Consider the following 26,728-nt stretch of genomic DNA (forward strand, 5'->3'; position numbering starts at 1 on the left):
GGTCCCAGGATCCCTCATCCTGACTCCCTCCATGGCCTTCATCCTAAGAGTGATGGGACAGAACAGGGGTCATGTTCACACAGAGGGCTGCATGTTCTTGGACACATCCCCTGCCCTCCCTGGGCTGTTTCCTCTTATGTACAATGGTGGGGGGCTCACCTTCCAGGTGGCCCTTGGGGCTGGGACTCTACGAGGTGGGTCCAGGCAGAGGTAAAGCCCTGAGATAGTCTGGGGGTGGGGGAGAGGGGACGCCCACAGAGCCAGGGGCAGCAAGGGACCCTCTGAGAAGGTTCTGCTGTCGGGGTCACATACCTGGATGTCATTGTGCGGGTTCCAGTCCGAGTCGTAGATGATGACCGTGTCTGCCGTGGCCAGGTTGATCCCCAGGCCACCTGCCCGGGTCGAGAGGAGGAAGCAGAACTGCTGGGCCCCAGGGGCTGAGGAAGAGAGGCGGGTGCCCAGTGGGGTGAGTGAGGGGCATACCCAGAGGGGCGGGATGGGGGACAAGGGGGTGGCAGGCAGGAGAGCAGAGGGGAGACCAGAGGGAGGCGGCAGGAACTGTGCCCCCATCACAGGCCACAACGGCCTCAGCTGTGCTTGGGGAAGCCAGAAGAGGCCTGGGGCCCCTGGGCATGGCACGGGGACAGGGCAGCCCACCTGAGCCCCACAGAGCCCCCAGCTGTACTCCGAGCCCTGACCCAACAGGAGGGACATAAAATGAGAATGAACTGATTTTCAAAGCCCAGGGGGGCAAAAGAGAAACTACAAACAGCCAGCAAAGACCAGCAGAGCCCCTGAAGGTCAGGCCCCTGGGAGGTTAGCAGAGCTCAGCCTTCATGCCTTCCCAGCTACCACCACCTGCGATGCTGTCAGAGTGACCACTGAACACTCAGGGTCACAGCTCCAGGGCACAGGCCAGCCCTCTGGTCAGTCCCCACTGCCCCAAGACAGCTGGGTCTCAGGCCCATCCTGGCCTTTCATTAAGTGACCTGGGACTGACCGTGGCACCTGCTTGAGCTGCACACAGGTCCCCGATCCACCTGATGCTCCCCACTGCCATGTGCACTGGGACCACGTCTACATCCTGAAGCCACACTTGCTTTACCTCTGACATGAGTGGGCAACAGGAATCGCTGCTTTGGGTTTGGGGGCGGCAGGGCCCCAAACCTGCTCTGAGGGTGGAAGGCAGGAAGCAGCCACAAGCCCAGAGAAACAGACTTCATCTTTCTGAACACCTCCCACTAAAGAGGTGCTGGACCATGTCTTCAGACATTCTCTCCACTCCAGAGCCAGCTCCCAGCCTCCCAGCATCACCAAGGAGAGTTTGGGCTGGGGTGGCCCTGCCCCTTCCTCTGTCCTTCCCCCAGGGCAGTCTGCTCAGCTCTGTCCCTCCTTGCAGCAGTCTCTATTGCAGGGACAGGCCCTCTTCAGCCCTGCTCATAACTGCAGCTTTAGCTGGTGTCAGTATCAGAAGCCCAGGGGTGCTGGCCAGACCCTCTGCACCAGCTTCATTTAGTAACAGAGGAATTTTCCTCCTCTTCTGCCCTCCTCCTAATTTCTCAGTTCTAAACACCCAAGCAGGCCCCTGGAAAGTTCCATGGGATGAATTCTTTTTATCACCTACTAGGACCTAAGGTTGGGTCTGCTTTCTTCAGCAGTTTGAGGAGTAGCTAACCTGACAATAAATTGGGTGGTCTGGCTAAGATCCTAGCCTGGGAGGAGAGACAGGGGTCCCCATCGAGAAGTCCTGGGTAAGGCTAGGTACCATTGAATCTGTCAATTGCTTCTTGCCGAAGGCCCCCCGTGATGCCACCGTCAATCCGCTCATACTTGTAGCCCTCATACTCCAGGAAATCCTCCAGGAGGTCCAGCATCTTGGTCATCTGCAGGGGACATGGTATTCCTGAGGGGCTGCCCCAGAGGAGGGGCCCCCATAGGGATCATGGGCAGGGACCTCATGACAGTTGGGGAGAGACAAAGCAACCTACTGAGTGGGGAGACAGGTGGGACCCAGGCAGGCCTGACTTGGGACCATTCTCTGAAGAAAAATGCAGTCTCCAACCTCAACCCCCAGAGCCACCCCATCCCCCATACCAGCCCCACAACCTTCTGCCTAAGACACAGCTCAGAGCATGTGCCACCCTGCTGTCACCTCTCAGAATAAAGTCCCAAATTCTCATCTTAGCATTCTAGGCTTGACAGATTGGTGCCAGTCCATTGGACCTTATATTCCAGTGCTTCCTTTGTATCCCACAGCCATCCCAGATTACCTGGACTTTTTTCCCACCCCCTTACTGCCTAGGGAACTCAAACAGCACCTCCTCTGTGATGTCTTCCCTGATTTCACTCCTCCCTATGCGAAGAGAAAGGCAGGCCCTTCTGAGCTCCCATAATCCTTCATAATCAATCCTGAGAGATAGTTTAGCTAGACATAAAATTATCAGTTGCAATTTTCCCATAGTGTAATGAAGATATTGCCATTTTCTTTTGCCACTTCTATTGCTGATATAAAATCTGAGGACAGTCTAATTAATTGTCATTCCTGTGTAGGTATAAGATCTGAAAAGTGCAGCATTTTCCTTACAATGTGCCTAGGTTTTCCTTTCATATTAAAATTTTTATTTATAGTTCTTGGTACTCCAGAGTGTGCTTCATACCTGAGACCACATGTCTTTCTCTAGGTGTACAGACTCTCATTAAATCTGACTTCTTTACCATTTTCTCTAGTTCTTTTTCTGCAACTCCTATTATGGATACATATTGAATAGTTACTAGAGCCTCTCAAAGTGTTTTCCATGCAATGTCTCATTTTTATCTTTGTTTTTCTGTGCTGCATTCTGGGAAAATTCCTCAATTCCAGGTTCCCATTCATCAGTGTTCTCTTCAACAGTGCTGAGAGTTTATCTAATCTGTTGAAATGTTTTGTTTCCATGTTATGCAGATCCTTTCCCTGGTTAGGGGCTTTCCTGGTGGCTCAGTGGTAAAGAACCTGCCTGCCAATGCAGAAGAAGCAGGTTCCATCCCTAGGTAAGGAAGATCCCCTGGAGAAGGGAAAGGCTAACCATTCTAGTATTCTTGCCTGGAGAATTCCATGGATAGAGGAGCCTGGTGGGCTACAGTCCATGGGGTCGCAAAGAGTCGGACAAAACGGAGTAACTAACACTTTTTCTAGTTAGTTATTATTTCATTTCTTGCTGCTTGTGCTTATTTATTTCATTGGAGTTTTTTGTTTTGGTGGGAGTTTTGCCCATGCCACACTGCTTGTGGTATCTTAGTACCCCAACCAGGGATTGAACCCAGGCCCCCGGTAGTGAAAGTGAAGAGTTCTAACCATTAGACAGCCAGGCTCATTCTGAAGACTCATTCTGGATGTCAGGGCCCTGTCTCTTTCACTTTCTCTTTGCACACACTTCTAGGAGTTGTGCAGTTCTCTCTACTTGGTCCCTCAAGGCCTCAGTTCAGAATCATATCTTATGTTAGGGGGCTAGAGGATTCTGGAGGCTTCCCTGGTAGCTCACTGGTAAAGAATCCACCTGCAATGCAGGAGACCCTGGTTCAATTCCTAGGTCAGGAAGATCCCCTGGAGAAGGGACAGGCTACCCACTCCAGTATTCATGGGCTTTCCTGGTGGCTCAGACAGTAAAGAATCCACCTGCAATGCGGGAGACCTGGGTTCAATCCATGGGTTGAGAAGATCCTCTGGAGGAGGGCATGGCAACCCGCTCCAGTATTCTTCCATCCAAGTACTAACCAGGCCCAACCCTGCTTAGCTTCCGAGATCAGACGAGATCGGGCACGTTCAGGGTGGTATGGCCGTAGACGCGCTCCAGTATTCTTGCCTGGAGAATCCAATGGACAGAGGAACCTGGCGAGCTACAGTTCATGGGGTCGCAAAGAGTCAGACACGACTCAGCAACTAAACAGAACACAGGGAATTCTGGATCCACTGTCCAGGCCAGCCTACAGTCACAAGCTTGATCTGCTTTCCCCAGATCCCTCGGCCTGCTGCAGGCCGCTGGTGGGATCAGGGGCTACAGGCAGGAGCAGCTGTTACCAGCAGACTCTTATCCAGAGTACACAGAGAAGCCACATCTTAGTCCCTGGTTTGAACAATGGACCTGGCTCAGGCCTATTATCAGGTAGCATTTTTCATGCCAGGCTTGAGCAGCATCACTGACTCCTGTCACAGACATGTGTCTACTTCCGTTTCGCACTCTAGACTAAGTGTCTTGAGAACAAGAGCTGGACCCCTGTGGCTAGCACAGAGCCTGACATACGACAAGTGCAAAAGGACAAAGGAACAAGTGCACTGATGAACAAATCTCTGAGGCTAGACAGCCCTGCCTCTAACCACCCCAAAAGCGATGCTGCAAGTGCAACTTCAAGATCAAGCTTCAGAGAGGACTTCCCCTAGCTAACCCAACACAGGGCTCCTCGTGAACCAACCCAAGGGGCCCCACCTTGGGTTGGTTCATGAGAAGTGGGGCTGCAGGGGTGAAGGGTGAGGGCTGTTGTCCCAGCCTGGACAGAAGCTCCAGGAGGAGCAGGCCAGAGGGTCAAGTAGTGGGGAGGACACTGGTCCCCACAGCCAATGTGCCCTGAGTGCCTTGAACTTGGAACCCAGCCAGCTCTCCTTGGTTGCCTCATGCCAAGGCCTGGAGGAGTGTCTTTTAACACACAACCCACATAGGGATAGCATCAGGCCCTGAGGGCTGGAGGTGGAGAAGCCAGTCAGCCATCTGCAGGCGGCTCACCTGGGAGAAGATGAGCACACGGTGCCCTTCGTCCCGCAGTTTCTTGAGCATCTTCTGTAGCAGCATGAGCTTCCCCGAAGACTTGACCAGAGAGCTGCCGTCATAGGAGCCATTGGGCAGGACGGGGGCCTCCTGCAGACACAGCACAAGGTGGGGTCTTGTGGGGGCTCCCCTCTTCTCTCTGACTCTCCACCAAAGAAGTCTGGAAGGCGGCAGGGGCTGGTGGGGATGAGGGTCCAGCAATGAGCTGAGCACCAAGCCTAAGCCCAGGTCAGGCCAGCCTCTGCAGGAACATACGAGCAGGCCACACAGATGCCCCCTGCACTGTGTCCCCAGGCAGGGCTCAAACTCGCCAGCCCTGGCCTCTGTCTCCCGCTGCTGGCACTCCACCAAGACCACAGACATAGGTGGATGGATGGATGACAGTCTTGAGGCAAGCTGGCCTTCCCAACAAGGTTCTAACCTGGCCTCTGCAGTCTTGCAGGGCACATCCAGGGAAGGCCAACCGAGCCTCCCAGCTGGGAAGACACTCAGCTCAAAGGCTCTGCTGGTCCAGAGTGGTGAGAGCAGCCTGGGGTTGCTCAAGTCTGCATCACCCACAGCACAGCCTCCATGCTTAACTCAGCATTGCTCTTCTTGTTTGGGGGTGGGGTGGGGGTGTGGGGAGGTATAAACTCTGTAGGGTTTAAATTAGAACCAGAACAGCTGTGAGGGTGATGAGTACTGGTGTCCCAGGCTCTCCATGTGGGCACCAAACACGGACTTTCTCATCTGGTCCTCACTTTCGAGAGATGCTGTCATTGCCCTCATTTTATAAAGGATAAACCTGGGGCTCCAAGAGGACCACTGATGGTCCTGAGACCACAGGCTGGGGCCAGGTGTCTGACTGGGACTCTGGTCTCTCACCTACGACTGCACATCACAATCACCACCCAGGCCTGCCTCCCTGACTCCCTCAGTGACTGAATGCAGCCAGGTCATCCCTCAGATCCCTGGCCTGGGATCCCTGAGGCTGTAAGGAACTCTTTGATGTAGCCCATCACTTTATGGTCACACATAGGGGCCCAGGAAAGGAGAGGGCCTGTCCGAGCACTGGACAGAGGTAGGTTTACAGAAACTTCTGGCACGATGGGGACCTGTATCACCTCCCAGTCTTCATACTCGGGGAGGACTGGGGGCTGAAGGCTTGAGCACCTGTCCCAGCAGCCAGGGGCACCATGGCAGCCATGACACTTGCCATGAGGGCCACAGAAAGCCCCCCACAGCAGCCACGTGTATGTACCATAGTCTCAGGCCCCTCACATGGCAGCCTCAGGCACTCACCGTGGTGGCCAAGGGCCCCTATCACGGTGGCCACAGTGGCAGCCACAGGGCACCTACCCCAGTGGCCACAGAGACCTACCACAACAGCCATGGGGGGACCTACCACAGCAGTAGCCAACAGGGGACCTCCCACAGCAGCCACAGGGGACCTCCCACAGCGGCCACGGGGACCTACCGCAGCAGCCATGGAGACCTCCCACAGTGGCCATGTGGGACCTACCGCAGTGGCCACAGGGACCTCCCACAGTGGCCACGGGAACCTACCACAGTGGCCATGGGGACCTCCCACAGTGGCCACAGGGGACCTCCCACAGTGGCCACGGGGGACCTACCACAGCAGTAGCCAACAGGGGGCCTCCCACAGTGGCCACAGGGACCCACCACAACAGCCACAGAGGACCTCCCATAGCGGCCATGGGGGCCTCCCACAGCAGCCACGGGGGACCTATCACAGCAGTAGCCAACAGGGGACCTAACACAGTGGCCATGGGGGACCTACCACAGCAGCCACGGGGAAGAGGTAGGGGTGGTTGCAGCACTTCTTCAGGTCCATCATGATGTTGAGCAGTGACACCTGGTTCCCACCCCCCTTGGAGTTCAGCGCCTCAAAGTTCCGCGTGAGGATGAACTTGTAGTACTTCCTGTCACAAAGCAAGGAGGAAAGGCAGTCTGCATGCACCTGGCCATGCCAGCCTCCGAGAGGACACTCTGCTCTGCAGGGAGGCTGGGAGCTAGCAGCCAAGCACAGTTGCAGAGAGACCAAGGGGAGCCCCAAGAGGTGAAGCCACAGGCCTGACATCACCCAGCAAGTTACTGGGGGACAGGACAAAGTTGGCAGCCCCAACTCTGATCAGTGAAATCTAAGAAGAGGCCCCAAGAAGGGAGCTTGTGCAACAGTTGAGTGGAGGCAAGGGCGAGGCCAAAGGCCATTCCACCCACCCCAAGCAGTGGCCCAGGAAGGCCCACTCAGGCCCTTCTGGGAGAAGACAGGCCCAGGGGACCCAGGGCAGGCCGCTCACTTCTGCATCTGGCTCAGCTCCACGCGGACAATCAGCTCAGTCTTCGCCGGCATGTTCTTGAACACATCAGCCTTGAGCCGCCTCAGCATGTGCGGCCCCAGCAGGTCGTGCAGCTTCTTGATCTGGTCTTCCTTGGAGATGTCAGCAAACTCCTCCAGGAAGCCCTCCAGGTTGCTGCAAGAAAAAACTGGAATGACAGCCTGGAGGAGGCCAAAGCCCTCTGTAGAGGGAGCCAGGACTAGGGTGGGGATAAGGCCAACCAGCCCCCTGCCACTTGCCAGAGGGTCAGAAGGCAGGCCAGCTGGCTGCTGGGCCAGGGAGCACAGGCCTTGCCCTTGGTGTTCTTCCAGTCTCCATCTAAGCCTGGGTCACCCCCACACATTGCAGCTGTCTCAGCCACGTAGGCTATCTTCCTGTCCTCAAAGCTGTCCTGGACATGCAGTCTCTAGGACCCTTACCCATATTACAGAGAAGGAAACTGAGGCTGGAGGGTGCCCATGGTTATACGGTCCAGCCTGCCCTTGAGTCTATATCTCCTGACTCCAAAATCAGCATTTTTTACCCTGAATCCCCTTTCCAAGCAGGAACATGGGGGTAGGTAAGCAAGGAGGCTGGAGCTCCATCTTCACCCCCGTTTCCACCATCACCCCCAGTCTTCTGCCTCCCAGCACTGTCACTAATGTGATCACTCAGGTCTTTGTGGAGGGACAGGGATAATCTGAGGCATGGGGGAGGGACAGGCACCAAGGGGGACCCCCAAGGTCTTCTGGGGCAAAGTCAGTGAAAAATCACAGGCTGACCACCAGCAGGTGTTCCTCAAGCGCTCAGCTTGTGCCAGTACACTGCTAACACTCCCATTTTACTGACAGGGAAACTGAGGCCCAGCGAGCAGCCCCAGAGCCGGACAGGCACTGATGCCCCTTCCCTGACTGCACTCGCTCCGCCTCCCCGGCCAGCCCCTCTGACTCACTTGAACCTCTCTGGAGTCAGGAAGTTGAGGAGGTGGAACAGTTCTTCCAGGTTGTTCTGAAGGGGGGTCCCTGTCAGCAGCAGCTTATAATCGATCTTGTAGCTGTTCAAGACCCTAAAGAACTTAGAGGGGAACAGGGGGCCCGTCAGGGGGCACAGGGTGGCCAGCCCACCCAGATGGCTCTAGGGGCCAGTGCTCAGCACCTCCTACCTTGGACTGGTTGTTCTTGAGCCGGTGGGCCTCGTCCACCACAAGGCAGGCCCACTCGATGGAGCCCAGGATGGCCTGGTCGATGGTGATGAGCTCATAGGAGGTGAGCAGGACGTGGAATTTGATCTGCACTTCTTTCTGGAGGGAAAGGGGAGTGTTTGGGAGGAGAGCTGGGAGCGCAGTGGATCAAGGTCTCCAGAGAAAAAGGAGCGAAAAGGAATGTGGACAGGACCCCCAGAGAGCTCAGGGAGCCTGGAGACCGAGAGGAAGTCACGGGCCACCAAGTCAAGGGGTCAGCTGAGGCCCAGAGCACTGTCCCCAAGAGAGGGGGGCAGAGATCAGAGGGGCAGAAGGAAGCCTGTAGGCAGTTTGCACTCATCCCTGCCAAGCAGGAGACAGGGATTTGATCCCTGGGTTGGGAAGATCCCCTAGAGAAGGAAATGGCTACCCACTCCAGTATTCTTGCCTGGGAAATCCCATGGACAGAAGAGCCTGGTGGGCTACACTCTATGGGTTCGAAAAAGAGTTGGACATGACTCAGCAACTAAACAACAGCAACAACTGCTATTTTGAGCTAGACCTTGGTCGAGTTAATTAACCTCCCCGAGCCTCAGTCTCCTCACCTGTAAAAAAGAAGCAATACTGTGTTTGGTAAGAATGCCACAAGAATTAAAAGAGCTAAGTATGTGCCTCAAAAAGTTACACATTCTATATTCCTTTTCCTGAATTGGCAGGTGGGTTCTTTACCACTAGCGCCACCTTGGGAAGCCCATGGAGAACATGGAACCTATGGAGGTTCCTTTAAAAACTAAATCAGAGCTACCATATGATTCAGCAATCCCACTCCTGGTGATGTGTTAGGAGAAAATCATAATTCAAAGAGATACATGTACCCCAGTGTTCATTGTAGCACTATTTACAATAGCCAAGATGTGGAATAAACCTAAGTTTCCATCAGCAGAGGAATGGATAAAGATGATGTCATCCAGATATACAATGGAATATTACTCAGCCATAAAAAAGAACAAAATAATGCCATTTTCAGCAACATGGATGGACCTAGAGATTGTCATATTGAGAGAAGTAAGGCAGACAAAGATAACGACTGCTTATATGTGGAATTTTTAAAAATTGCACAAACGAACTTGTTTTTACAAAAGAGAAACAGAGTCACAGATGTAGAAAACAAACCTGTTTTTTGGGGGGGAGGGGGAGGGATAAACTGGGAGATTGGAATTGACATATATACACACTACATATTAGATAGATCATAAATAAGAACATACTGTATAGCACAGGAAACTCTACTCAATACTTTGTAATGACCTACATGAAAAAAGAATCTAAAAAAGAGGGAATATATGTATGTGTATAGTTGATTCACTTAACTATATGCCTGAAACTAACATAACATTGTAAATCAACCATACTCCAATAAAATTTTAAAAAAATAGAAACAAACAAAATTATACATAGAATTACTGTAGCATCCTGCAATTCTGCTTCTGGGTATAGACCCAGAAGAAATGAAAGCAGGGATATGAATGAATATTTTTGCACACCCACGTTCATAGCATTATTCACAAGCACCAAAAGGTGGAAACACCCAAGTATCCATGGGCTGAGTGTCCATTCATACACATACAGGGAATGTTATCCAATCTTGAAAAGAAAACCTGACACATGATACAACGTGCTGAGTGAAATGAGCCAGACACAAAGGACAAATATGGTATGATTCCACTTACACAAGGTACCGAGAACAATCAAAGCCAGAGACCAAAAGGACGAGGCTGCCAGGGGCTAGGGGTAGTCAGTATCTAACAGGGACAGGGTTTCAGTTTGACAAGATGAAGTGCTTGGGAGATGACGGAGAGATGGCTGCAGAGAAGTATGAATGTACTTGGTGTCCCTGAACTGTACTTGTAAAAATGGTGAAGTTGATAAATGTTAAGTTATGTGTATTTTACCACAATTTTTTTAAAAGACAATAAGTTAAACAACTGAATCAGCAAAGCACCCAGCCCATCACACAAGCCCAGTGTGAGCTCAGAGAGAAGTTGTTTCTGGAACCATTGAGATTATCACCCTCATTAAACAAATGGTAATGAGAATTCCCTGGCAGTCCAGTGGTTAAGGGCTTCCCTAGTGGCTCAGACAGTAAAGAATCTGCCCGCGATGCAGGAGACCCAGGTTTGACCCCTGGGTCAGGAAGATTCCTTGGAAAAGGGAATGGCTAACCATTCCAATATTCTTGCCTGGAGGATCCCATAGAGAGGAGCCTGGCAGGCTATAGCCCATGGGGTCACAAAAAATTGGACACGACTGAGCGACTAATACTTTCCCTTCCACTTTCCAGTGGCCAGGACTCAATGCTTTCACTGTTGTGGCCCGGGTCAGGGAACTAAGATCCTGCAAGCCTCACAGCACAGCCAAATAAAAGTTACTGGGCATCTCCCGGGGCCATGATTGTTCCTAGAGCATGGAGAAAGCCAAGGTGAGAACCCTTGGGGAGGTTGGGGATGGTCCGCCAGCCCCCAGCACTGCAGCTGGCGTGAGCGCCACAGCTGCCCAAGGGCCCCCATGTGCCAGATGCAGGAAGCACTGTCCACTCTGTGTCCTCGCTTCTCAGACTGCAGCCTGAGGACCAGAAGTGTGCACATCGTCTGGGACTTCACCAGAAATGCGGAATCTTGGGACTTCCCTGGCAGTCCAGTGGTTAAGATCCTGAGCTTCCATGGCAGGGGGCATAGGTTCCATCCCTGGTTGGGGAACTAAGATCCCACATGCAGTGCAGCATGACCAAAAACAAATTTAAAAAAAGAGAGAGAGAGAGCTTCCCTGGTAGCTCAGTGGTAAAGAATCCTCCTACCAATGCAGGAGACACGGGTTTGATCCCCGATCTGGGAAGATCCCACAGAGCAACTGACCCTGTGCACCACAACTGCTGAGTCCGAGCGCCCTAGAGCTCTGCAACAAGAGAAGCCACCGTAATGAGAAGCCCACGCACCGCAACTAGAGAGTAGCCCCTGCTTGCCACAACTAGAGAAAAGCCGGCGCAGCAACAAAGATCCAGTGCCACCAAAAATAAATAAACTAAAATCAAATTAAAAAAAGAAGAGGAGACACAGACACACACAGGGGAGACAGCCACATAACAACAGAGGCAGAAACCGAAGAGATGGAACTGCAAAACAAGGACAGCCAAGGAAGAGCAACCAGATGCTGGAGGAGATGCGGAAGGGTCCACCCACAGAGCTTCCGAGGGAGCAGGATCCTGCCCGCAGCTGGGTCTCGGACTCCTGGCCTCCAGAACAGTGAGAGGGTGAGTGTTATTCTCAGCCCCACAGCACCCTGTGCTACTGCAGGCCCAGGACATGGATACAAGGTAATCCTGCCTTAAAAGCAACTCTTCGCCAGCTGCTGCCTCCACTGGAGCCCAAAAGGAGAGACCCCAGATAAACCGCAGAACCCCTGTGCACCACCCCCCAGGGCAAACTGGGCTCCTGTGCAGAGTCCTTCCCGGGGGGAGGGGTGCTCACCTTCATCCGGAACACCTTCTTTCCACTCCGAATGGCATTGTCCTCAAAGGAAAACTCGTTCTCCCGGATCACGGAGCGGCTCTCCTTGTCCCCCGTGTAGGTGACCACGTAGAAGTCAGGGGCCCACATCTCGAACTCACGTTCCCAGTTGATGATGGTGGACAGGGGTGCACTGACCAGGTAGGGCCCTTTGGAGTGCCCCTGGGGAGGGAGATGGATGCACTGAGGCTGCCCAGCCACAGCCCACACCGGCCACCCTCCCCGGCCGCCCCGCCCAGCCCTCAAACCTCCTTGTACAGGGAGTAGAGAAAGACGATGGTCTGCACAGTCTTGCCCAGACCCATCTCGTCGGCCAGGATGGTGTCGGTTCCCTGGGCCCAGGAGAAGCGCAGCCAGTTAAGGCCCTCCAGCTGGTACGGGTGCAACGTGCCGCCCGTGGAGTCGATGTACCATGGCTGTTTGTCAAACTTGACCGTGGGCTGCAGAAGAAGCAGAGGTTCAGTCATACCCTGGATCCTGGGCCACCAAGGTCCACCGACAGGCCTCTGCATGCATGATTCTTTATGCCTGAAATACTCTTCCCACTCCTCTTGTCCCTGCTAACTGATTGATCCTTCAGGCCTCAGATGGAATGCCTCTGCCTCCAGGAAGTCTTCCTTGACTCCAGGATTGGCTTAGGTGTTCCCACCATGCTCTCCCAGGGTTGGCCCCATACATCTATCAGGGCAGTTTCCCAATTGTTGCATTTTCTGATTTTGAGCCCAGCATGTGGTCACCATACTGGTCCTATTCTGACACAGCGGGGACTGAGTCAACACCCATTTGATGCTTGCCCAGGGTGCCTGATCTCAAACATCACCCTCTTTGAGTCTTTTAGTCTACAGCTCAAGGCCGTCATCCCCATGAAGTCCCCCTGATACCCTGCATCTCAGACCCAAGTCAAATCCCCATTTCTGTTTGGACCTTCCATGAGCCCCTGGAAGATGAGCACTTCGTGGAACAGGTGGGTAGGGCCTTGCCCCCCAGAGCCAGGTACTAGCAAACATCCCAGAGAGGTTTGCTAAAGGAATAAAAGCCAACCTTCCATTCCCCAGTAGGCTCAAAGCTCCCAGGTTAAGTCCTGGATCTCCTCCCCCTGAACTGATAAGAATGGTGTGCAGTTAGCAAATCAGCTGCTGTACTCCTGAAGTGAGGGGCACTTTTTGATTTAAAGACTTGAAATTACAGATCCAGTGATCCAGTGGTTAAGACCACGATTCCACTGCAGGAAACATGGGTTCGATCACTAGTTGGAGAACTTAAGATCCCACGTGCCACGCAGTACAGCCAAATAAATAAGTAAATAAATAAATATTTGGAATTCACCCATCTAAAAGAACACAAGTTCATAAACTGCTCTGAGAAGAGACTCTCTGCTCCCCAGTTTGTGCACCGAGACCCGACCCATCCTTCAAATCACTCTGTCCCCTGGGAGCTGCCACTCTACAGGACTCGGGACCAGGACCCCAGGGTGTGAGCCTCTACTGAGGGGAAGGCTGGGTCCCATCATCTCTGTCCCACCAGGTACCTGGCAGGAGTGGGCTGAGCCGCAGCGCCCCCTTCTGCAGAGACACAGACCCACGGCAGAGTTCTCCAGAGACCTTGCCCTCCTCCAAGGCCCAGCCTGGGTGGCAACCCCACCCTGCGACCCTTTCCCGCTCACATCCACAATGGGTGTGTCCGGGGGCTTCTCCTGTTTGTCATCCTTCAGCTTCTTGCCCTTCTTGACCAGCCTCTTGGGCAGCCTGGCGTCCTCTCCCAGCATCAGCTCCCTGGGAAAGAGGGCAGGGTGAGAGAGCAGGGCTCAGGCCGTTGGGGAGGCGGAAGGCTCCACCCAGTGGCCCCAGCGTGGCGCACCTGTGGCCCCAGTAGGCCTGCTTCAGGCTGTCGTAGTAGGGGATGTCAATTTCGTCAATCTCCCAGGTGCACTGGTCGTAGGGCAGGTCTTTCCACTTGATCAGGTAATGCACGTCCCCTTTTTTATCGAAGCTGCAACACGGTAAACAGATGGAGGAGGGCGGGTCATCCAGGCAAGGGTCCACAGAGGGTACCTCGCAGGATGCAAAGCCTCTCACCCTCACGGGTCCCCAGGAAGCCCCAGCCAGGAGGGCAGCACCAGGCAGAGACTCCCAGGGCCACACAGCTAATAGGAAGGAGGTAGGAGGGCACGGGGTGAGTGGCAGAGCAGAGGGACATCTGGGTCCCCCACACTAGCAGAGGAGCAAAGCTAGTGTCCTCTCCATCCTCAGTTGCCATGAGTCCCATTCCGTCATGAGGAGTCCTCCAGAATTCTCCACTGCTGAGTCAGACAGTTCTCCCCTGACCGAAGACCTTTGTTTTCTCACTTAAGAAGTCCCAAGAAGGAACCTCCCTGGTAGTCCAATGGCTGAGAATCTGCCTACCAGTGCAGGGCACGTGAGTTCCATCCCTGATCCGAGAAGATTCCATATGCGGTGGGGCAACTGAGCCCGCGTGCCACAACTGCAGAACCCATGCACCCTAGAGCTTGTGCTCCGCAAGAAGCCAGCACCATGAGAAGCCAGCACACCCAAACTGGACAGTAGCCCGCCGCCCGCAGCAACTAGAGAAAGCCCAAGCATAGCAACAAAAACCCAGTGCACCCAAAATATTAAGTTTTTTTAAAAACTCCCAAGCTATAGGGAGTTTGGGGTGGACATGTACAAACCACTATATTTAGAATAGATAACCAACAAGGACCTACTGTACAGCACAGGAAACTGCTCAATGTTACGTGGCAGCCTAGATGAGAGGGGAGTTTGGGGGAGAATGGATACATGTCTACGTAAGGTTGAGTCTCTTCAACGTTCACCTGAAACTATCATGACATTATTAACTGGCTCTACCCCCCCATACAAAATAAAAAGTTTGAAAAGGAACAAAGAACTCCCAAAGACTGGAGAGGGGTGTCCATCCCCATGAAATAGAGAAGGATGTGATTCCTCCTGGTGGGCTGTCCTCTCCCAAAGATCCCCCGGGGACCCGGGGACCTGACGGCCCAGCCAGCAGCACACAGAGGGTGCGCCAGAGAAGCCTGTCACACACTGCAGCTTGAATACAGCTCCTGGGAGGGTCTCGGGACCTCCCCCCCAACACAAGTGCACTGAGCAACCGAGCCAGGGCAGCCCTGCAGGCAGGGGTGCCATGGCTGCCCCAGATGGCAGTGGCTGGGCCTGGGGACCACACACAGAGAGGTACCAATCTCCGTCACCATGGAAACCAACGGGTTTTTTTGTTTTTTTTTTAAATAAATGATTGGTTGTTACTCAGACTCCATTCAGGTAATATATTTGGAGGAAATTCACCTGCCCCACTTTGAAGGCAGGGAGAAAAATCAGCATTTATGTTTAGAACGTGCAATTTAATAAAGGTAAAAAAACTGTGGATCAGTTCAGCTGTGGAGGGGGCCTCAAGTCACTGTCAGTGAGGCCAGGGGATGGGAGGAGGAGGCATTTCATAATCAAGGGGGTGGCTTTTTCAAATTCTCCCACACCCCCACCACTGCTTCCTGACGGCCCTGCTATCAGGCACTGGCATCCTCCTTGAGCCCCCACAGCAGCCTGTGGGGTTGGTACTCTCACAGTCCTGTTTCCCATTAGAAACACAGAGGCACAGGGGACTTCCCTGGTTGTCCAGGTGCTAAGACTCCACACTCCCAAGACTTCTAGTTCCCCAACCAGGGGGGCCAGGTTTGATCCCTGGTTGGGGAACTAGGTTACACACACTGCAAGTAAGATTTCACATGCCACAACTAAAGACCCAGCACACTCAAATCAATAAATGAAAAAGAAACAGAGGCTCAGAGCCCAGAAAATGGGAGCCAGGGTTGGGATTCGAGGGGAAGACTCAGGTTCTGAAGCTCTGCTCTACCCAGCTCCTGCCTTCAGGACACATGTGTTCTGTTGGACCCCAAGTCGCTCTGAGACAGAGCCTCCATGGACCCTACCCTGTGCCCGCCTGTCAGCCACCACTGGTTCTCAAGCACCTGAGCTCAAGAATCAGCAAGAGCTCCCACCACCCACCAGACCAAAGCCAAACTCTCGGAGGCCTTCTGCCTTTGTCTTTTTATCTGGCCTCTGCAGCCTCTGACCACTGTTACCTAGGGAATTTTGGATTGCTCAACAAAGAGCTATCGAGGGCACTGGAACTTGGAATAGTGGCCAAGAAAGCAACTCCTGCCATCAGGAAAGAACTGGGTTCCAATTCCAGCACCCCTGCCTGTTGGCTATGTGACTTTAGGCAAGTGACTTAACCTTGATGGTGTCCACAAAAACAAAGGCGGAGGTAAAAGGCCTACCTCTTGGGTAGATGGCACTCAGTGGTGATAGCTATGTTATAAAGAGGAGCAAATGTGTACCCACACCCACAGCTCAGGTCCACTGTGGTCCCCCAGACCCTCCCGCAGGTATCAAGCACTGACTTCAGCAGAGGCCTAGGAGCACAAGGGTCCTAGCCCTCCAAGTGTCCCATCTGCAAGTTTCACAGGCCATTCATCAAGTTGCCCTTTTATACACATGACTAAGGAACTGTTCACCATGAGTGTAACATGTGCATATGCAAGTGTAAACATGGGTGCATACATGTACCTACGTGCATGAAAACCCCTCCAGCTGGATGGTCAAATCGCCTGAAGCGGGTGTCCTCAGCCTCCCCTCCTGCCCCCACCACACCCATATGTGGTTCTGTGCCCATTTAACAGACTGAAGGGGCCGCGTGTCCAGCGCAGCTCATGCTCGGGGCACACACCTGTGGTTCAGGATGCGGTGGATCATCATCCACTCGGGCTTGATGCCGTAGCGGTAGAAGCGCTCCTCCATCTTGGCATAGAGAGGGTCCTTGTTCTTCCTCTTCTCGCTCTTGCCGTCCTCGTCGCCAGAGCCGTAGTCAAAGGGCGGCGGCTCGTCCATGTCGTTCTTTCTTTGGTAGTTTCGATACATCACTGTGTGGTAGAGCTCCAGCTGCTTGCGGAGGGGACAGAGGTTAAGGAAGGCAGATGGCCATGACCCACCCCCCCCACCCCCGTGTCCCCAAACCCAGCTCCTCCCCCATCCCCCCAGCCCCCAGCCTGAGTCCCAGGCAGGACAATCCTCACCTTCTTCCTCCCCCTCCCCAGCGCCCAACAATGTCCCTCACTCAGGGAGCTGGCCAGAGCACCTCACGTCCTAAGCACAGCCGCACCTGCCCAGGTACCTCACCTGGAGCTCCTTCACCCAGGAGCAGTGCCAGTAAGAGAGCCCAGCCCACTTGACGAAGAACTCTCTCTCTGGGATGCCCTCCAGGGGCTTGGGCGGGGGTACACCAGGGTCCACATCAGGCCCCGGCAGCCCCACCATGAAGGGGGCTGGGGGCTCTGTCCACCGCCAGTGCAGGATCCGCTGGACTTTGCCCTTCAGTGGGGGACACTGTGGACAGAGGAAGGTCCCCAAGTTCAGGGCTTAGCTTCAGGTCCCCACCCCAAGGCTCCCTCCAACAGGCTGCTTTGCTCCCCAAGTCAGACAGCACCACAGTGACTCCAAGACACCATCCTGTCCTCAGGAGCCCGCCCATGCCGTGCGGGCAGATGAGGCAATGTGTGTCTGCACACACACGCATGCACACACATACACGCACACGCACAACGGAAGCCCAGATGCACACAGGGTGACCGAGGGCTGGCCCAACCCACAGGGTGGGGTATCCAGCACTGGGGGAGGGCTGGGGACATCTCAGAGCATGGACACCTTCAAACACCTATGGTGACTGGAGGGATGCTCTCCTCTCCCTGCTGAAACTGAGGCTACAGCCCAAGAGACCTTGTGTGACCTTGGGCAAGTCACTTTATCTCCCTGAGCCTCAGTTTTCCCATCTAAAAAATGAAAATAACAAAAGGCCTGGCACTTGAAAACTCAGTAAGCATTAGAGAGACGCCCAGTAAACAGTGGCTGTCTATGGGCAGTGGTAGGTTTATGACCACCTCTCTTTTCATAGCTGTTTCCAGCGAGTCTGAAGGGAATTGAGAAGCGGCGCAGGCCTAGGTGAGGCGATGGGCGGGACTCGAGGCGACTGGAGAGGGCTTGGGACTGAGCGGATGGACGATGGGGCGGGGCCAGAACGGGCAGACGCCTTGTGGGCGGGACCTGGAGGGCAGGGGCGGGTCGAGGCCTTGGCAGGCTGGGAGCTCAGAGCTGGTGGGTGGCCAGCGGAGGCGGAGCCTTGATGGCCAGGGCCTGCTGGGGCGGGGCCTAGGTGGGTGGAGGCTGGAGGGGGCTGGAGGGGCCTGGGCGTAGGCCGTGGTGGGCGTGGTCTGGATTGGCGGAGGCGGGGCCTTGATGGATGGGACCTTTGTGAGCGGGGTCCTTGCCGCAGGAGGGACCTAGATTTGTCGGGGGTGGGGCGTTCGGCGCGGGCCGGCGTAACACTCACAGTACAGCGCGGGCAGAGCCATTCACCGTTTGGGATCTCGGGAAGCGGCGGGTTGAGGCAGTGCAGGTGGTAGGAGGAGGGGCAGGCGTCGCAGCAGAGCAGCTCGCCTCCGTCCTTGCACACGCGGCAGAACTCCATGTGGTCGTCCTCCTCCTCCTCGCAGCCGCCCTCGTCCTCGTCGTCGTCGTCGTCCTTCGGCTCCCACTGGATCCCTTCCTTCTCCTGGAGGTGGGGAGGGGGGGAGGCGGGGAGTCCAGGTGGAGGCACCCTGGGCAAGGACGCCCCTCCACCATGGTGCAGCTCCCTCCCTCACTCGCACCGCCCCATGTTCTGCCCCGAGAAGACCATGCAGGGGTCTGGAAGACCAGGACTGACAAAACCCCCACCCCCGTCGTCTGCCAAGGGCTTACACAGTGGGGACAGCTCCACTTGCCCTCAGGAGCTTTCTCCAGCTCGGGGTCCAGACAGACGAGGTGGTAGGCCCTCGGGCAGGTGTCACACAGAATGATCTCCCCACCCTGCTGGCACACCTCACAGTAGTCCTGGTGGTCCGTCTCGTAGCCATCGCCATCATCAACTGGGGCGGGGGAAGAGGCAGTCATGGAGGGCCGTGTCCCCATTACCCATGCACAACCAATCACCACCACGGGCTGTCCTGGCACATACTAGGCACTCAATAGATGGATGAATGGATGGCGATGGACAGACAGGGTGAACAGAATGATTGAAGAGTAAAGAGGGAAAATCCCTGGGGATCCAGTGGTTAGGACTCTGCACTTTGACTGACTAGGGCTCTCATTCATCCCTAATCAGGGAACTAAGAACAAGCCATTGTGCCCGGCTTCCCTGACAGCCTGCAATGCAGGAGACCCCGGTTCAATTCCTGGGTCAGGAAGATCAGCTGGACAAGGGATAGGGTACCCACTCCAGTATTCTTGGGCTTCCCTGGTGGCTCAGCTGGTAAAGAATCCACCCGCCATGCAGGAGACCTGGGTTCGATCCCTGGGTTGGGAAGATCCCGTGGAGAAGGAAAAGGCTACCCACTGCAGTATTCTGGCCTGGAGAATTCCATGGACTGTATAGTCCATGGGGTAGCAAAGAGTCGGACACGACTAAGTGACTTTCACTATGACTATGTGCAGCCAGAAAAAAAGAAAAAATGTAAAGGAGTGAAGAGATGGATTGAAAACAAGTAAAAGGAAAGAAGGATGAGAGGGAGGAAGGAGGAATGGAAGAAAAAAGGTGGGTGGAGGGACAGAAAGATGAATGGATGGATGGATAAAGGGGAAGGAGGAAGGACCAAGGGATGGAAAGAGGGAGGGTGGGTGGGAAGGCTGGGGTGTGGGGGGATAGATGAGTAGAGGGTGGATGACTGAATGGGTGGATGGTGGATGTGGTTAAGAGACAATTCCTTCTCCTGTGCCCCTCTGCCATGCAAATGCCCTGGGGTGACTCACATTATGGGTCCCTAATAGAAGTGGGCCCACTGAGACAGGACCCCCCTCTCCTAAACACAGAGAGGAGGGTGGTTGAGTAAACACAGGGGACCTGCCTGGCCTGACTGAGGCCTGAGGATGCCCCTCCCTGCTGCCCAAAGGGGGCTCTGCACTCCACATCCATGTGATGCCCACAGGAACCCTACAAACAGGAAGTCTTACTTCTCTTCTTCTTGCGCCTCCTCTTGCTCTTCTTCCCCAGAGCAGCAGAGCACTCGGAGCGCACGGAGGAGCTGTGGATGCTGGCGCTGTCGAAGTCCGACTCCTCTCGCTCATCCTCCTCGCTCTGCAGGGGCAGGGGAGGGCCCTATGAGCCCAGAGCTGGCCCAAGGGGCTCGTTTCAAGGCTTCTCAGGCCTGGGCAGAGGGTAAGGTATGGCAGGGTACCATGGATGCTCCGGATACAGGGTGCTGTCTGCAGTTCATCTCATCTTACCACCCAGCTAAAACACCCCCTAGCCCACTGGTCCAGGCTGATGGCCTGCCACCCTCCCCAAGCCCTGCTCTCCAACCCTCATAACTCTCCCAGGCCCTGCCCTCCACCCTGCCAAACTCCTACACACCCCTCAAGGGGAAGCCCTAGGGAGCCTCCCCCAAGGAGCCTTCCCAGATCTCTCCCTGATGAGACCTGTTGCACAGCCTGTGTGCCAGGTCCAGCCTATTCCATTTGTATGTCATTGGCTCTCTCCCAGTACATGCACCCAAAACCTTCCAGACTGTGAGCAGCTCCAGAGCAGGGTGCACCGAAGTGGAGCAGAGGGCCGAGCACCTTAGTCTTGGCTCAAAAGCTAAGCTGAGTGGAGACACCTGCGGCTCTATACTCCCCTCCACAGCAGCTACACTTGAGACCTGTTACTTGCCTCTCCCAAAGGACAAAGAGATGGCTTCCATCCCTGCCCCTTTGCAGGGCTGAGCAGGTGAGGGAAAGAGGTAACCTATGGGAGCAGGAGGGAGGCATGAATGCCCCCATCCTGGAGAAAGAGGGCTCAAAGGCTCAGATACAGACTTAGGGTCATTCTGAACTGAGTGCCAGAGCTGCCCTTGAAGGGCTGGAGCCCTGCCTGCCCCCACCTGCAGGCCTCCTTCCTGGGCCCACTCTCCTAGCAGACCTGGGCATCCAGGCCCCACCAGGACTCTCCCGCCTGCTGCCCAGATAAAGAGGCAGCTGGGGCCAAGGGAGCTGGGACTGAGCCTCCAGCTCAGCAGGGTGGGCAGGAGAAAGAGCTAGAGGCATGGACCACCCAGAGGCCACACTCCAGGGACCCTTGGAAGGATCCAGGCTGACCTCCTCACCAGTCAGGTGGGGATACAGACCCAGCAGGCAGGCATGTAGCACAGGAAGAGAGAGTGGGGAAGGGGAACAGGACCTGCCCCCTGCCTGGTACAGGAGAATGAACTGACAGCCTGCTTTTCAGTCATCCAATCTTTGCGTGGTGTGCACTCCACACACACTCAGGCTCACACTCGCACTCACCGAGGACCCCTTCTTCCTCTTGCTGCCGACCCCTCCAAAGCGGAACTTGAGCCCAGTCACCTTTCTCCCTTTGCCCTTTTTCTTTGCATCCTTGGAGCCTTTGATCTTCTTCCTCACTCCAGGCCCTGAAAAGCAACACGGCTCGCTCACTTACCACCATGCTTTCACTCAGCCTCACGGGAACCCGGTAAGGAAAGGATCGTTTCTGCTGTCACCCCTTTTCCAACCAAAAAACTGAGGCTCAGAGAGGTGAAATCTTTGCTTAAAGCTGCACAGCAAATAGCAGGGGAGGCCAGAGCATAACCCTGGTCCAGTCCTGGTCCTAGCCACTGCACTGCCATCTTGGAAACAGCCTTGTTTCATCCCTCTCCCCAAAAGGAGCTGTCCCCAGTAAAGCCACAGACCCCCAGGGCCAGCAGGGCCACCAAGGGCACACCCACCTACCTGCAGTCCATACCTGGGCCCTGGAGGGGTGGGCTAGAGCAAGAAGCCCTTCCCCCAGCAGCCAGCCTCCAGGTTGCCCGCTGTACCCCTACACTGGCACCACTCAAGACCTCCCCCACCTCTGTGGCCAGTAGAGGTGAGGCTGTGTTTTTATGGGGCTGGCCACAGGATAATTATCCACCTGGGGAGTAATGACCCGCCCCCAGCAGCCTTTCCCACCAGGCTGAGCAGAGAAGGTGGGGGCCTGGAGGCAGATGGCCTCGCCCTCCTCTATCCACATTCACACAGAGAGATGGGGCTGGCAGCCCAGCTGTAACCTCAGTGGCGCCACGGAAAATCTATTTCAATTTTTCAGGCTCTGAATAGGCAGCTCAGGGAATCGATAACTCAGCAGCTGGAGCCCAAGAGGAAATGAGAAAGAAGGCTGGCTGGGCGGCAGGCGAGGGAGTTGAGCGGGAGCAGATGCTGAAGACTGCATCACTTGCCCACCAGGGTCCCTGCAGGACCTAGCAAAGGAATGCATCGTCCCAGAGACCAGAGCTGCTTGGGGCAGAAACAAGAGGTCCCCACAGTCTCCTCCACCCTCCATCAAAACCCAGGTCATAGCACCAGGAAGGTGAGCTGCAGGTGAGCCCACCATTCAGAGTCTGAGGGACATCAACGGCCCTACCCCCAAGGGGGCCAGAAACCCTCCACTCAGGGCAGAGAAGCCCCTCCCAGAGAACTTCAAGTCGCAGACAGCCTCTTCTGTCCCCAGCCAGACACCACCATGGAGTCCGATTTTGTATCTAGACCTCCTTCCAGGTCTCCCTGGGAGGCCGGCACTGACCATGCCCATGCCCACCTAGGCCAGGCCCTCAGAAGAGGGGATCAATAGGTCATTTTAGGACCCCTTTCCCTGGGAATGGTGCAGCCTCAAACACAAGAGCCCCCCAACTCCCAGCAGCCTGGGCCACCACAGTCCCTTCCTCCATGACCGGGAAAACTCCCAAAACTCTGAGCCCACTGTCCCCTCCACTTGTCCACCAGCCCCAGAAGGGAGGCAGGACAGATGCTACCACATAGGTGAGAAAGGGCGTGTGGATCCAAGGTCAATCAAGGCACTGGGTCCTGGGTAAAGACCTGCCCAGCTGTCCCAGCCACCCCAAGCTATAGGGTCTGGGGGGGCCTCAGACAGCAGAACTGGGTGCCACCCACCCGCAGCCATACCCTTGCCCTCTTTGGTCTTGGCCTTGCGGATGGGCACAGGCTGGGGCGCCTGCTGGGGGCTGATGGCCAGCGGAGGTGCGATGGTGACCGTCTCCACGGCCGCGGCCACTGCCGCTGCAGCTGCTGCCGCCGAGCTGCCCTTGAAGGGGTTGTTGGCGCTGAACTCCCGCCACTTGGCACCCAGGACGGTCATCATCTTTGACATGGGGATCTTCGGGTTCTTCTTGGCGATGAGCGGTCTGCAGGGGGGTGGGGGAAGGCAGAGGGTGAGGGCAGCCCCATGGAGGGGACGAGACCCCCATGTGACCCCCCAAGGCCCACCCATCTCCTCCCACATTTGGAATATGTGGCAAACTGGGAAAAGTGGGACGAATGGAGGGCCAAAGAAGAGGACCAAGCCAGAGACAGCTGTCCACCCTCAACACCCCTGATTTCCTATTTATAGGGCTGGTCACCTTCTAATTGGGTTTCCAGACCTGATAAGACTGAAGACCCAGAGGCAGGGGCCTCCAGCAGGACCCTGGGAGTCCAGTTCCATTTCTTCTAGAGCTGAGAGTGGCCACAGGGGTTTAAGACCTCGGGACTGACTGGGGCCATCATTCCTGGGGGCAGGACCAGCAAGGGAGGGCAGGACCATCTGTGGAAGTGGAAGGTCCTGTCCCTTCTGCCAGCTCTGCCCAGAGTCAATGTCAGCCTGACACTCCCCCCACCCCAGGAACCCAGGGCCCTGTCCCTCTGGCTCCCCACTGGGTTCCCGCCCATGGTGGCCCCAAGGCCCACCTGAGGAACTGGCTGAAGGCCTTGTAGTTGGTCAGCGTGTGGTAGTCGGCCTCGGAGAACAGGTAGTCCACGTCGTCCAGGCCCCACTCAGCCATGAGCTGCCCCGAGGACTTGGGCTCCTGCAGATACAGGGGCCAGAGATGGAATCAAAGGTGGGGGTCCTTCTAACCTGCACCGCCATCCCTGGGGCCCCACCCAGGAGGCCTGGGGAAAGCCGGGGTGATCATGTCTGCAACTTGCAACTTAACAAGAGCAGTTCACACCCCAAACTGAAAATATCCTAGAGCACCCCAGGCCGCCAGTCCCTTGGGCAGTGGGAATGGCTCAGATGCCAGCTTACAAGGGGGTGCGGGACCATGTGTCTGGGTTTAATGTGGGGGGAAGCCATGTGCATGCCCAGGGCAGGAATAAGTACAGGACTCACTCTCTCTGCCCCAGGCTATCACCTTGGGGTAATACAGTCACACTTGGACCTCGTGAAAGGACAGGCTGCTGCTGGGTTCTGGGGCCAGGAAGGTGTGCCCTGGCCAGGGTGGGGCATGGGGCAGTGGCCCAGCTCGGGGCAGAGCCCAGAGAGGGGCCCTCAGCAACTGTTTCACTTTGGGAGCAGGGGCACAGGGAGGTGTGTGAGTTCCTAAGGGCACAGAGGTGGCCAGCCCGGGCATCACGTCACCAAGCAGACCCAGGCTAGCTAGGAAGGGGGATGGCGGGTAGTGCTGACTATGAGATTAGAACCTGCCAGACAGACTCAAGTACCAATCCAGGTTCTGCCACACACTGTCAGTGAGAGGTGAACAAGCTAACATCACCTCTCTGTGCCTCAGTTTCCCCATCTGTAAAGCGGGGATAAAGCACCTACTTCATGGAAGGGAAGGAGTTAGCAGAGGTCCTTGGAACAGCACCCTCACTCTGATTCCCCACTTGTTCCAGATAGCCCAGCCCCGACCACCGGTCCATTCCACCAATCAGCACACACCACTCCCAGGCTGCATCTTTGGTCCAGGTGGGCATGTGACTTACCCAGTCCAGGCAGGGGCAGCCCTAGGTCTCCTATAAGTGAGACAAGCCAGCTTCCCCTCCTGCTGGACGGGCCAGTGGGAGTCCAGGAAGCCCTGAGCTGCTGCTACACTTGTTCTCAGCCATGAGCATGCCTGGCCTGAACCCAGAGCTGACCCCACAAAGGCAAAGAAACAGGGCCCTAGATCACACCATCGGGTCCCCTGAACTGGAGTCCCCTTACCTCGCAGGTCTTGGGGCTGCTGATCTAACAAACCCCTTTGACTCCCTAAGTCCCTCAGGGTTGGGCTGTCTGCTCCAGCAAGAGAAGGCCATCTGGGCAGGACACACAGGCTCCCTCAGCCCCAAGGGACCCGCTTCCTGGCCTCCAAATCTCTGTGATGGTTCAGAGGCCCTCCCATGTGGGACCTCCTCCCTGGGCCGACCTGCCCCTGACACAGTCATTCCTGGAGGCACATCAGGCCTCTGCTCCCACCAGGAAGCAGAGCAACAAGTGGGCAAGCAATGGCATCGCTCCAGGATCACCCTGAATCGCTCCCGTCAGTTCATCTTCCAAAGCTGTCAGCCTTTCGGCTGCTATCAGTCACAGATGACTCACAACACACCAGCCAGCTAATGAGCTCCCCCTGGGTGTCAGGGCACCGCGGGCACTTCCCAACTTCAGTGCCTGACAGTCACCACCTCTGCCTCACCCATCAGCCTCTGTACTAATATTTACGGAGTGCTAATCCTTCAGATCCACAGCCACCCCAAACAGAACCTCGGGGAAAGATGGATGGAAGCAGGAGACTCCCAGGTGTGGTGCTGTCATCTACCCCTGCCCACCTTACCCTCAGCCCTTCCCCTTCTCCACGGAGTGGCCTTGAGATTTCCGGAGCCTTGGCTCAGTCACATTGCTCCCCACATTCATGTTCATGAGGAAGAGGCTTCTGCCCCTGGGGAGAGCTATAGGCCCATCGCTAAAGCTGCCCTGGCTCACGCTCCCTGGGACACTCTCCTAGACACCCACACGGGCAGAATTTCAGAACACGTGCTAAGTAAATCCCCCTTCTACAGTAAGCAGAGCTGTCCAGCTGCTGCAGCTTTTTTCCTTTCTTTCTTTCTCTTTTTAAGTTTTTAGTTGTACCATGTTCAGTCCCTGCATCAGGAATATCCCCTGGAGAAGGGCATGGCGATCCAGTCCAGTATTCTTGAGTGGAGAATTGTATAGACAGAGGAGCCCGGTGTCCTATGGTCCATAGGGTCGCAAAGAGTTGGACACGACTGAGCATGCACACATGCAATGTATGGGATCTTAGTTCCCAAACTAGGGATTGAGCCCATACACCCTGCACTGGAAGTGCAGAGTCTTAACCACTGGACCGCCAGGGAAGTCCCACAGCTGCTGCTTCTTGACAAAAGCTCCGTTTGTTCTATTTTCCCAAACTATTCTAAATGAGAGGCTCCTGACACGAAACTTGAGTTCAGACCATCACTCCCCTTGGAAACAGCTCTGCACTAGGCCAGGCAAGACAATGGGCATCAGCAAAAGGCTGCCTGATTTCCTCCCCCAACTCCTAATGGTCATCCCATTGTTGTTTCTGATGTGTCTCGAAGACTTGTGGATGCAGTATTTCTCACAAACTCGTGTCCACTTCTCCACATGTGCACATGGATACACTCACACCCCCAGACCCATCTGTCTCTACACCCACTGGTGGGAAAGGAGGCTCTTCAGGCAGGGGCTCTGGGGTCAGAAGGCAGAGAGCTGGCAGCAGGGCCTCAGCCCCCCTCCTGAGAACCCTCCACCCCCAGCCAGGCCTCAGTGTTACCTTGAGGCACCCATCTTCATTGTCATCCTCCTCATCGTCTTTCTTTTTCCGCTTAGCTTTTTTCTCCTTCTTGTCCTTGAGTTTTTTCTTCTTCTTTTTATTCGGGGAGTAGTCACTACCTTCACTCTCTGACTTCTCTTCCAGATCCTCTTCATTTTCTGACAGCTCGTCATTGCTCCCCTGGAAGAGAAAGGGGGATGGTGAGGACAACAAGGGCCCCC

The 26,728-nt window shown here is 55.3% G+C and overlaps 1 protein-coding gene across 2 annotated transcripts in view; it reads right to left on the minus strand.

Moving 5' to 3' along the window:
- CHD5 (chromodomain helicase DNA binding protein 5) overlaps positions 1-26,728 on the minus strand; it is a 68,180-nt gene that overhangs the window by 23,004 nt on the left and 18,448 nt on the right. For both annotated transcript variants that reach the window (XM_043485056.1, XM_043485057.1), the window contains exons 3-22: positions 26,508-26,687; positions 23,680-23,798; positions 22,900-23,138; positions 21,247-21,371; positions 19,936-20,059; positions 18,688-18,854; positions 18,278-18,499; positions 17,071-17,277; positions 16,622-16,833; positions 13,715-13,846; positions 13,521-13,629; positions 12,106-12,297; positions 11,819-12,019; positions 8,277-8,414; positions 8,067-8,188; positions 7,097-7,270; positions 6,577-6,718; positions 4,755-4,886; positions 1,766-1,883; positions 313-437 (exon numbers count right to left, since the gene is read on the minus strand). In XM_043485056.1, the coding sequence (XP_043340991.1) occupies positions 313-437; positions 1,766-1,883; positions 4,755-4,886; positions 6,577-6,718; positions 7,097-7,270; positions 8,067-8,188; positions 8,277-8,414; positions 11,819-12,019; positions 12,106-12,297; positions 13,521-13,629; positions 13,715-13,846; positions 16,622-16,833; positions 17,071-17,277; positions 18,278-18,499; positions 18,688-18,854; positions 19,936-20,059; positions 21,247-21,371; positions 22,900-23,138; positions 23,680-23,798; positions 26,508-26,687 (3,180 nt within the window). The remainder of the gene's footprint in view (positions 1-312; positions 438-1,765; positions 1,884-4,754; positions 4,887-6,576; positions 6,719-7,096; positions 7,271-8,066; positions 8,189-8,276; positions 8,415-11,818; positions 12,020-12,105; positions 12,298-13,520; positions 13,630-13,714; positions 13,847-16,621; positions 16,834-17,070; positions 17,278-18,277; positions 18,500-18,687; positions 18,855-19,935; positions 20,060-21,246; positions 21,372-22,899; positions 23,139-23,679; positions 23,799-26,507; positions 26,688-26,728) is intronic.

This window comes from Cervus canadensis, chromosome 13 (genome assembly GCF_019320065.1).
Source record: "Cervus canadensis isolate Bull #8, Minnesota chromosome 13, ASM1932006v1, whole genome shotgun sequence".
NCBI classification, from domain to species: domain Eukaryota; kingdom Metazoa; phylum Chordata; class Mammalia; order Artiodactyla; family Cervidae; genus Cervus; species Cervus canadensis.